At 48.8% G+C, this 11,207-nt stretch overlaps 1 protein-coding gene across 1 annotated transcript in view; it reads right to left on the bottom strand.

Annotated features, from left to right (window-relative positions):
* Positions 1 to 2,922: 2,922 nt before the first annotated feature.
* ATP1A1 (ATPase Na+/K+ transporting subunit alpha 1) overlaps positions 2,923 to 11,207 on the bottom strand; it is a 30,192-nt gene continuing 21,907 nt past the window's right edge. The window contains exons 14-23 of the mRNA XM_044748931.2: positions 10,534 to 10,670; positions 9,548 to 9,698; positions 8,776 to 8,944; positions 8,477 to 8,631; positions 7,976 to 8,099; positions 6,541 to 6,686; positions 6,295 to 6,425; positions 5,930 to 6,031; positions 3,854 to 3,945; positions 2,923 to 3,276 (exon numbers count right to left, since the gene is read on the bottom strand). Coding sequence (XP_044604866.1) covers positions 3,248 to 3,276; positions 3,854 to 3,945; positions 5,930 to 6,031; positions 6,295 to 6,425; positions 6,541 to 6,686; positions 7,976 to 8,099; positions 8,477 to 8,631; positions 8,776 to 8,944; positions 9,548 to 9,698; positions 10,534 to 10,670 — 1,236 coding nt within the window. The 3' untranslated portion in view covers positions 2,923 to 3,247. The remainder of the gene's footprint in view (positions 3,277 to 3,853; positions 3,946 to 5,929; positions 6,032 to 6,294; positions 6,426 to 6,540; positions 6,687 to 7,975; positions 8,100 to 8,476; positions 8,632 to 8,775; positions 8,945 to 9,547; positions 9,699 to 10,533; positions 10,671 to 11,207) is intronic.

Below are 11,207 nucleotides of genomic sequence, written 5' to 3'. Positions count from 1 at the left end.
CAGTCTGTCTGAATTAGGATGTGCATTTCTAATAAGTTCAGGTGATGCTGGTGTAGAGACAACAGTTTGAGAACCACTGGAGTAGAGGAAGGCAGAAAGGAGACTGACCCCGAGGCTGTTGAAGCTGTCCAGACGAGAAGGGCAGTGGCAGTGGAGAAAAGGATTTATTGAGCACCAGCCACTGTGCTAATCCCTTTATATATAATCTCACTTAATCCCTTTAACAACTCTGAAACATCATCCTTATTCTAGAGTAAATGAAGCACAAAGAGGCTAAATTCTGTGCCCAGGGTGAGTCAGTAAGTGACTGTGTCTAGGCTAAGACACAAAGCCTGTGTTTGCAGCCACCACACTGGAATCAACAGTGACTGGTGATTGACTGGGTGGTGGTGGGGGCCACAGCAAGGTAAGGGAGGCAGAAGTCTCCCATGACTTGCAGGTTTCTGACTTGGGCAACAGGATGACAATGTCATTGCCTAGAGCATGTTCATCTTGAGAGACCTCAAACTCTGTTTTGTCAGTGCAGTTAAGACTAGTGTGCTGTGCTTTTTCTGAACAAATACAGATGTCTGAGACAACAGGATTTATGGGTCTGGGGCTCAGGAGACAGGACCAGACTGAAGAGTTGGAAAGCATCACGTAGGTGATGTTGTGAAACCCCAGGAAGACTATGAAGCAGGCAGAGGGAAGAGGGTGGGGACCTCCCTGAGGAAACTAACAGCTAAGGAGCAGATGAAGAGGCTGAAAGCTAAGGTGTGGACAGCGATGACGACAGAGAGACAAGGTGTCTGGTTTCAGAAAGTGTGTGATGGAGGCAGAGGTGCTGCAGAGGCCAAGGAAGGACTGGGAAGAGCCCACTGGGTTTACGAATGAGGGTCAGTGGCGACTTCCACAAGGCCAATTTCAGTGGACGGGTGTCACTGGGAGGCAGAAGGGGAGGTGGAGAGATGATTGGGAGGTGAGCAAGTAGAGGGAAGAAGTGATGGTTACTCTTCTTATAAGCTTGTCCGTGAAAGGAGGGAGAGAGCTAGAGATAGAGGTAAGGACATTGAGAATCACTGGCGAGGACTCGGGTATTGAGGGGCGTGTGGTTAAAAGTGTCAGGAGGGCGTTATAGAGGGTAGTTGAGACGCTTCAGATGCAGGTTTGTGGGGGTAGACAGGAGCTGGGGTCAGGATTCGGGAGCTGTTTCTGTTACTGTTCTGATTTCTAGCTACTGCTGACAGGGCTCAAGTGCGAGTTTAGGTGTGAAGAGGTAAAAACGGAGCCAGGCACCCACTCTTGATTTCAGAAAGCTTGGGAAGAGCCGGCTCGTTAAAACTAGCTTTGGTACCAGCTTTACCCATCACCTATCTGTTTTTTCTAGATCACATTTGACTATAAAACTCTTTATTCAAAAAGGGACCATCAGATAAACAAGGGCAGGAATGTCCTGGTAGAAAGGGGCTCCGAGGGACCCTTGGCCCCACTCCTCCCTCCGCCCTCACTCTGGGGTGTTCCTGAAGTCTAAGGCCGCTGAGCGCTCTGAGAAGCCCTGGCTAGGAAGCTATCTGGGGTCACCTCGAGAGTCTGTAGTCTCGGGCTGCTTCAAATTCTTTTAAGTCAGGGAATACCCATGGTGTGTATTCACTGGTCAACTCTCCAGGGCAGCCAGGAAACAGACACACAGGGAATAGGGGAGAGGACAGCAAACCTCTGACAAGCGTGTGGCAGTCCAAGCACACAAGGACCCAATAACCACTTGTCCCACAGCCCTCTAATCCTGAGGGCTTTGTTAGTTCTTTGGCTTCATCCTGGTTTCCTTATGTTGGCCTGAACAAATGGCTCTTTAAAGACGACTTGCCTACAAGCGTAGAGATCTCCAGGAGGAAGGTGCCCAAGAAAGGAGGGAAGAACTGGTGGGTTAGACTCAGAAGTCACACTACCCAGCCCTCTCAGTTCCTCCAGCTGGAGAGGCTCCGGGACAATGACCCTGCTGGCACGTGGAATTACCAATTCCCTCCACCTCCCACGTGCATGGCTTGAAGTGAGTGGCACTCAAGAGACGTGAGCAATGAATTAAGATTTTCAGAGAAAAAAATACTTGAAGCCAATCTATGCTCCTCTGGCAGGTCATGGTCACTGTTTGGTGCCAGAGGTAAGGATGCCTTGCTGTATCTGCTTGAAACAAGGACAGCCTGAAGTACAGGTAGTTAACAGTACTCAGGCCAACTACCGAGTGATGATGCTGAGGGGCCTTTTACACTAACTCTCTGACAGCAGGTGTTCTCAGACTTGACCTTGAGTAAGCAGATCTTCACCTTTTTTCTTAAGCACCTTCTGGCACATAGCCACTTTCTGCAATAGGGACATGTTATGTGGACGGGAAGCACCTCCTGATGGGCAGGCATTCCCCGAGTGTGTGGACGGAGATTTCTGCCTCAGACAAACCCTGGTGTAGACACACTTGAAGCTGTTGTGGTGGTGATCTGAGAGACAGGCAGGGCTGCGGGGCTGCCACTAGGACACGGAAACAAGGGCCTGCTCTGCAGTTTATTATACTCTGTGGGTCTGAAAGGCCTTCACATGACGTGTTTTTCTGTCAGGAAGCAGACATTAAGGCAGCACCTGGAGTGACAGCCATCCCACCTGAAGGAGCCTCACAGGAAAAGGGTCAGGTAAGCTTATCTACTCAGAATAAGAGGATGGGCAAGAAGGTTCCTCTTAATCAGTGGTTCTCAAACTTGAATCAGAATCACCTGGAGAGCTTATTAAACCAGACTGTTAGCTTTGGTTCAGTGGGCCTGGGTTTGCCGTGCTAACAAGTTCCCTGGTGGTGCTGATGAAGCTGCTAGTCCAAGGACTTGCACATGGGGAGCCAGAGCTCCAGATCCCTCACACACAGACATCTGGACCACAGAAGTGATGAAGACATGAGGCAAATTCCATTATAATAGCCATCTTTATTTGTAAAAATCCAGATATAAAATGTATTCTTTCAGTCTTTCCGAGTTATCCTTTTTACAAAAACAAAAAGGCACATAAAAACCTTCCCCGCTGTCATTCCCACAGACGGATGTTTTTCAGGCAGCCCTCCCCCCTCCCCCCCATATAGCTACATGCTTCATTCCGGGACGTCTGGCTTCCCCCACATGCTTCGGTGCCTTCCTACCAGGGTAGAGTTCCGAGTTCCGGGACTGAAGTACACAGAGGGGGGTGGGTGAAGGGTGCAGGGTGGAGCGATGCTCCGCGGCGTGCAGGATGGCGTCTAGTAGTAGGTCTCCTTCTCCACCCAGCCTGCGGCAGCAAACACACACACGCTGCAGTGAGCCCACGCGCCAGCCAACAGAGAGGCTGCAGTGAGCCCACGCGCCAGCCAACAGAGAGGCTGCAGTGAGCCCACGCGCCAGCCAACAGAGAGGCTGCAGTGAGCCCACGTGCCAGCCAACAGAGAGGCTGCAGTGAGCCCACGCGCCAGCCAAGAGGGGAAAGAACTGACCTGGGGATAACAGACAAAGCCAATGGGGGGTGGGGGGACCCCAAATTCAATATGGGACTCTCGATTGTATTTATTTAAATGCTTTTAGGAAGAAGGTGTTAACTGGAAAGATGGTTTAGATTTCCAACCAAGTTTCCACTGTATCATATTTGGTTTGTATTTTAGAGTCTAAAAGATGACTGGTTCTGAAGCCTGGACTGAGAACGCGGTTCTGAGGATGGGACTGGAACTGCAGTCAGTGTCCCGCGGGCTGGTGTGCGGCCCTTGGCCCATCAGGAGCCTGTGAGGGAGCCCAGGCAGTTCAAAGGAAAGATCACAAAAGCCCACACAACTGCAGCCCTTCCCCCTCCCCCAAGCTAAAATGCCTGTAATTACCGCCAGGGCGTCGCCTGATGATGAGTTTTCTGACTTCGTCATACACGAAGATGAGAAGAGAGTACGGGAAGGCACAGAACCACCAGGTAGGCCTGGAAAAAGCAGCAGGTACCAATTTACACATGAACACATGCCAATGCCTTAAGCACAGCCTGCTGCTCTGTGTGCCTAGGGCCCAGAGAGACAGGAGAAACCAGGCTGCAGTCTTCATAAAGGAGGCCCCTGCCCATCTTCAGCTTGGTTTGTTTCTAAGTTTGGTTTGTAGGGCGAGTTGAGTAGATTTTCTGTTCACCATCCCAGTGACTGGGCATTTTAAGTGTTTAACAAGCTCGAATGTATTTCTCTGATATGCTGGCATTTGAAGATAAAGAACTGCCAGTGTGGGTCAAAACCAATTTATCTATCCCCTAAATTTGGTCTCTGATGATGGAATTGGGACAGTCAGCTGTCTGCTCTGAGTCCTAGATGTGAGAAATGAAAACAGCTGAGCCCTAAGAGAGATCAGAGGCCTTTGGGAGCTCACGGGCTGCTGCACAGTCCCCAGCCTGGAGACAGGCGCCCAGGGCAGCCTCTGTGGGAGGGCTAAGCTTTCCTGACGACCAGCTCGTGCAGTAAACATGTGAGGAAGGTGGTCCCAGGGCAGAGCTCTGGCGGTCTCCTCCACCTCTTCCTGACCTGCATGTCCTCCACAGCAGCTAAGAGAAGACCCTGTTTGATTCAGGCACCCGAGCAAACCACCTTCCAAATTGAAGAAACAAGTCCTCTAGTCACAGCGAGCTGTTCTGAGGCACTACACTATTTTAGCGTGACTGTCCATTTCTAAAAGAAAGCTCTGTGATCCTCCTGGCCTCCTCTTGATAAACACTGGCCCAAGATGACAAAATTCAACTTGGACATGGCTGGCTGCTGTTGTATGCCAGCTCTGTGCAGGGTGCTGGAGATAGAAAGGCAACGATACTGTGGCCCAGGCCTTTATATTCTAGTGGGGAGCAGAAATGACCTAATACGCAATGCCAAAGAAGGGTGCAATTGCACATGTCCAGGAGGGTGAGATCACATGGGGACAAGCTCCGAGGAAGTCAGCCCTGAAGGATTTTCAGGGTTAATGGGGGCGGGGGGGACACAGCCTTAAGCAAATACATAGGCAGAGAATATTGAATTCACCTAACATAAGCTTGGATGGGTACAAGATAAGGCCAGAAAAACACGGTGGGGCAATAATGAGAGAGAGCCTAGACACTAGGCTAGCCTGTACCACAGATGACGTCTGCACACACCCAGCAGGAAGTCAATGAAGTCAATGGGGTTTGGTTACTTTAGGGGTGAGATCAGCAAAAGGAGAGGAGATGGCAACAGGCTAGCTGAGTCTAGATGGGTCTGAGCAAGGATGGGGAGGCTGACGTTTTAAATCAGAACCTTGTATTGTACAGGTCCCACATTCTGTGGCTTAGCATACTTTAATCAGTTAGCAGACACCACCAAACACACTGTTTCAAAATGCTACTGGCGTTTGCGGTAAACCCTGTATGTGAAAATTCAGGTTTATGAGAAGTGCAAGGTCATTCACTGTGCTCAAGGCCAGTCTGGTTCTGATCAGACTAGGGGTAAGCTTCCTCTGATCAACTGTAAGGTAAAAGGGACCTCAGATCTGCTTCTCCAAACTTCCTCTGAGAGCAGAGGATTCAGAGACCCACAGGGGGCTTGCGATGGGATGCACAGTGACAGGGTAAGCAAACCAAGATTTGAACCTGGGCCCCCAAACTCCAGGAGACCCCTGGTTGGCCTCTAAAGACAACTGGACTGTGGCTGTGGGGGACCTGAGTGCTCAGCAGTGAGCCAGCGGGGAAGCCCAATTACCAGAGCCTGTCTGGGGCCAAATCCTAAGCAGTGGCCGTGGTCAACAAGTCTCCGGACTTGCTAGTCTGATTTACTGATGAATCAGGCCTTCCTGATTTTCCAATCCATAGGAAGTCTTGTACATGCCACCCAAAAGTTCTGAAAAGGACGGCTACTCACAAGAGGAAAAGCCACGCTTACTATTTCATGGATTTTGGAGCTGGAAGAGGATGGACTTACTTGAGGGGATACATCCTCAGGGCCACACCCATTCCAGGGCAGTAGGAAAGGAAGGCAGCAAGGGCCGTCTCTTCGAAGAGGCCAAATATTAGGATCTTGTTCCTAAAGTCAAGGAGGAAAAAAGCTTAAAAAACACAAATAGAAATTTACCTTCTAATGCTGTGTGTTAAACGGCAGATCAATGTTTCTATGTACTAGTTGTACTTAGGAACTTGAAAACTGCATTTGGCTTCCTAAATCTGCTCCAAAAACTAGAGATTCCAGAAACTTTGGCACATGTGCCAGCTGCTGGGCTTTCTGTGAAGGGTTTAGAAATCCCAGACCCCTTCTTTGAGCCAGGAACCTTGACTGTCCTCTCTACTCACTTCATCCCCTGCTGGAAGACTGAGTTCCTCCTGGTCTTGCAGATGACCAAATCGGCCCACTGTACCACCACAATACTGACGAAGAATGCTGTGTGGCAGGTGAACTCCACGATTTTCCTCTGTTCGTAAGTCTGAAACGCAAAAGGCAAAAAGATGGGCCTGGCTCTTTGCCCACGTGGCCAGTGGCTGTGTGGTCACCGTCCTCAGGGGCCTGAGGAGCTCCAGCACTGTCAGGCCCTCACTCACCCACTGCTGCCCGTAGCTGTCCTCCACGTCGTTGACCCAGCGGTCATCCCAGTCCACGCGGAGTCCCAGCAGGTGAATTGGGAGAAAGCCATTCTCAGCCAGGATCACAAAGTAGGTGAAGAAGCCCCCTAGGGCCTGGATCATACCTAAGAAGTTAGAAAAGTAACTTTAATGCTAGAACCTGGTACAAGGGCATCTCCACACACTGCATCTGATCACTGGAGCAGGCCTGGGAGGTACTTGAGGGAAGTCTTTCTCACTGGTTGATGAAGGCTCAGGAGAGTTGCCCGTCACTCACAGGCCATGATTGGTGGGATGGAGGAACCAGGGGTACACTCCTCACCCAGCACCCTCTCCACTTTTTGAGTCACTTTTTAGAGCTTAAAGAAGACAGACAGACCTTACTCTTAAACACCCACCTCTATTACTTGATCATCTGCCTCTATCAGGGCTTGACCTTTAGGGGGAAAAAATCCACTTCCCTATTTTTTAATCTCTGAAAAATTATGACTTTTCCCCCATCTCTCAATTTTTACACATTGCCTCTTTGCCAGCCACTGTGGAAATTGTGGATGTGGTACTTTCTGACACAACCCTCCTCCTCCCACACTATTGGGACCCTTTCCCCCTGGCATCCAATCCAACCACATTACCCTAAATTCCTCAGGGCAGGATTTCATCCTATGCTCTGAACCTAGTCTTCCTTCACAAAATTAGGTCTACCTGGCTATCAGCCAGTTCCTCTGTTGTCAGCAACTGTCCAATCCATCTTTGCCATGTTTCCATAATGTACTCATCTGTTCCCCTTTACCAAAGTTCCCAGCAATGCAACCCATTAATCCAGAAGAAGAAGTTGCTCATGGCGGCTTCACCAGGTTCTCCCGAAGGAGACTACGCAGATGATTTAGGATCAAAGGGCATTTTCATTGCCCCCCACCTGGACCATCTGTTAGCTGGTCATGCTCCACCAGCGGAGCAGAAACCAAGCACTGGTGGTGGGGAGAGTGGGGGTGCAGGGCCACCGCTACCAGCCAAACCTTTGAACTCGTGTAATTTCTTCAAAGCCTAACTCTCTATCCAAATTAGTGACAGACACTGTGTATCCCCAGGAAAAGCTGCCTTTGAGTCAATATGCGCTGTTCCCTAGAACTGTGCCTGGCATTCTGGGAGGCCCAGCGAGGAGGAGGAGCCTCAGTTCTCAGGCAGAGTTGAGCCCAGTCACAAGATGCTTGGTGTAAAGAACTGCAGTTTCCACAAAGAAGTAACTGGGCTGACAGCAAAAGATGTCTTCTCACACAGAAGAGAATCTAGAAACTTCCTGTAGTCTCACCCTATGTTGCGGCTCATCACCCTAGATTTGAAGTCTCAGAAATCAACCTATCTAAGGCAGACACCACCGCTCCAGCTGCCTGCTCGACGCCATGTGGCAGCTCACCAATTTGTCCGTAGGCCATGCTGATCAGCCGCTCATTCACAAGTTTGTCCGTCTGGGGGTTTCTGGGCTGTCTCTTCATGATGTCGCTCTCAGCTTGCTCATAAGCCAGGGAGATGGCGGGGACCTGGGGGGGAGGGGCGAGAAGGGATTTAAAGTCACCAAATACCAGAAAGCCGACACTGTGACCCTCCCGTTATAAAGTTCTTGGCCTCTCTTTTAAAAATGTTTTTCATACCATGAGCTAATATTACAGGTCCCATGGGAAAAACAACACAACAGAATTACACAAAGGCAAGACTCCTATCTGATAAACAGGTGTTGACGGGTGCCTTGAAGAATAACAACATTGATTCGTTGATGCTGAGGCTGCAAGACACGCTGGATATAGTTACTGCGAATTTCTTTCCCTACTGACAAGCATGTGGACCCCAGGAGCACAGCAGCGAGCACTAATGCCACACCTTAACACCACAGTGTGTGGAAGCTGCAACATTCACTTACCATGTCTGTGCCCAAGTCAATGCAGAGGATGGTGACAGTCCCCAGGGGCAGTGGAATGTTTGCAATAATAAATATCAGGAAGGGGGTGATCTCTGGAATGTTACTGGTCAGGGTGTAGGCAATGGATTTCTTCAAGTTATCGAAGATCAGACGACCTAGGAAAGCAAAATATTTTTATGGTATAACGTAGAGATAAGCAGACTAGAAACTGCAGATATGCAGGAAGTGTCCAGAAATGGATATTGATTGGCGGACTCAGGACGAGTGTTTGGGAAACACTTTAAATGTAGTGCTCTCACCTTCCTCTACTCCAGTCACAATTGAGGCAAAGTTGTCGTCCAAAAGAATCATGTCAGCAGCTTGCTTAGACACGTCTGAGCCAGCTATCCCCATAGCAACCCCAATGTCCGCCTTCTTCAAAGCTGGAGAGTCATTGACACCATCGCCAGTTACAGCCACAATGGCACCCTACCACAAAATGAATGGAGAGGGTTCGTAAGAATCATGTCGTCTAGAGATGGAAGTAAGCAAGGGGCATGCCTGCACTCGCCTCTCCTCCTTACAGACACTGCTCCCTTCCCACAGACTTTATGGAGTCTCAGAATCATCTTAGCCAAGAACCCACAGAGCTGCCACCCAACAGCATGGCGGCACGAATACAATTCTAAGGAGTATTCACCTCTGCTTAACAAGGGCTACTCAAAGTCATGACTTTGATGAGTGGAGCCCTGGAAAACCTCATTCCTTAATGCACAGCCCCAGGTCTTTTCAAGGAAGGGGATGGGAGTCTCCTGGCCCTTCCCGTCTCCAATGTAGGCATTAGGAGTCTGCACTGCTAATCCAGGCAGGTGCTGAGGCTCAGGCTCTGGGCCACAGCAAAGACTTGAAAAGTGTGTGTCTCTACTAAACCGTTATCAAGTCACCGTTCTCTCTACGCCTGGAGCTTCTTAATGGCACGGTTACCCTGAGTCTGAGAAAAGCTGGGTTGTGTTTCCACCACCGTTGCTTTGTTTTTCATTTTTACTGGCACTGCAATCACTGAGGTCAGCAGCGCCTGAGAGGGCCACTGACCTGCCTCTGGCAGCCTTCCACGATGATAAGCTTCTGCTGAGGGGAGGTCCTGGCAAACACAATCTCAGTGTGGTGCCTCAAGATGTCATCCAGCTGCTCAGGGGTCATGTCCTTCAGATCACTCCCATGAACCACGCAGGCCTTGGCATCTCTAGGATGAGGACAGAAAAGAAAGGTCACCTGTACCATCACCAGCATGATGCTCATCACCAAGTGGGGAGGTTGTGACACTATGCAGAACACTTCATAAACAACACAAAGTCAGGGGGCAGTCCCCCCACCATGTAAAGCTATTATCTGTGCAGTATTTTACAGGTTACCAAGCATTTTCATATATTATTATCCCAGTCAAGACCAGCAACAATCTGAGGCAAGCCTGTCTGTCACCTTCCTTTCCTCGTCTTTATAAAAGGCACACTGAAATAACAGGACCAAGTTTTAGACAGTGGCAGACCTGATAAAAGACCAAACCCTCCACTACCCCAAAGTAGGTTGAAGGGGCCCTAAATCCTAACAAAACATTAAAAACAAAACTAATTTGTCTCCGTTATCTATTTTACTTTGTTAACAAAATTTTCCTTTTCTGGCCTGAAAAGCGCCTTCCCCATTTTGTTTTCTTAGCGTGGACCTGGAAATTGACAAGCTGCTGGGCAGTACAGCTCCGTGGTTAACAGCATGAAGCTGGAAGCTGGACTGTGTGTGTATGACACGACTCAGCTTCAGCTTCTGTGATCTGCAATGTGGGAACAATACCCACCTTACTAGGATCATGTCAAGTGTTTAGAACAGTAAGCACCAATCTCAGCGTTAGTTATCATGACTTGCTCTTCCTGAAGAGCAACCAAGGTTTCTTTCTGGAACAGGAGGGGCACTCGTATTCAAAGCAAGCCTAGATAAAGCAAACCATTTCAGAGCCAAGCTGAAGATTTCCAGCTACCACCATCCGCACCTTCAAGGCTGACGGTGCTTCGAGCTTCCTGCCTTACCTGGGGTTCACCTGGCTCACTGGGATGTTGAGGCGGGCAGCAATGTCCTCTACGGTCTCATTGCCTTCTGAGATGATGCCCACACCTTTGGCAATGGCTTTGGCTGTGATAGGATGGTCTCCAGTGACCATGATGACCTGCAACAAGAAACAAGACAATTTAGTGAATGCCGCTGCCAAGCAAATGACCTTAAAAAGGCTTACTGGTAGGCAAGAATACATATTAAGGATGATTCAGCTTGAAATATCAAAAGGAATGCAAATATAAAACAATAAACATTAGCCAAAAATATAAACGTGTTCACAGAAGGAAAACACAAAGCCAACATCCAGATTTCACCTTGGTGCATGATCACAGAGGATACGCAATATCGATTTTTCCTTCTACATAGTCATACAAAAATATTCAGATTTACTAAAACCAGCAAAAAATGATAAAAATCGGATGCTGTGGGACTATAAGATAAAAATGCCACATATTGCTGGTTGGCATCCTCAAATTGGCCCAATTTGAGGAGAGCGCAACACGTAACAAGAATTCAAAACTGTTCCTACTCTTTTTGACCCAATGATTACATTTAGAAGAATATATTTAGAGGAATATAATCAAATATAATCCAAGTGATGGGGGAATAATTTTCAGAGCTTTTCAGGGCTGTATTACTCATGAGAATG

The sequence above is a fragment of the Equus asinus genome, chromosome 16 (genome assembly GCF_041296235.1).
Source record: "Equus asinus isolate D_3611 breed Donkey chromosome 16, EquAss-T2T_v2, whole genome shotgun sequence".
NCBI lineage: Eukaryota > Metazoa > Chordata > Mammalia > Perissodactyla > Equidae > Equus > Equus asinus.
This window is presented reverse-complemented; position numbering and strand designations above follow the sequence as displayed.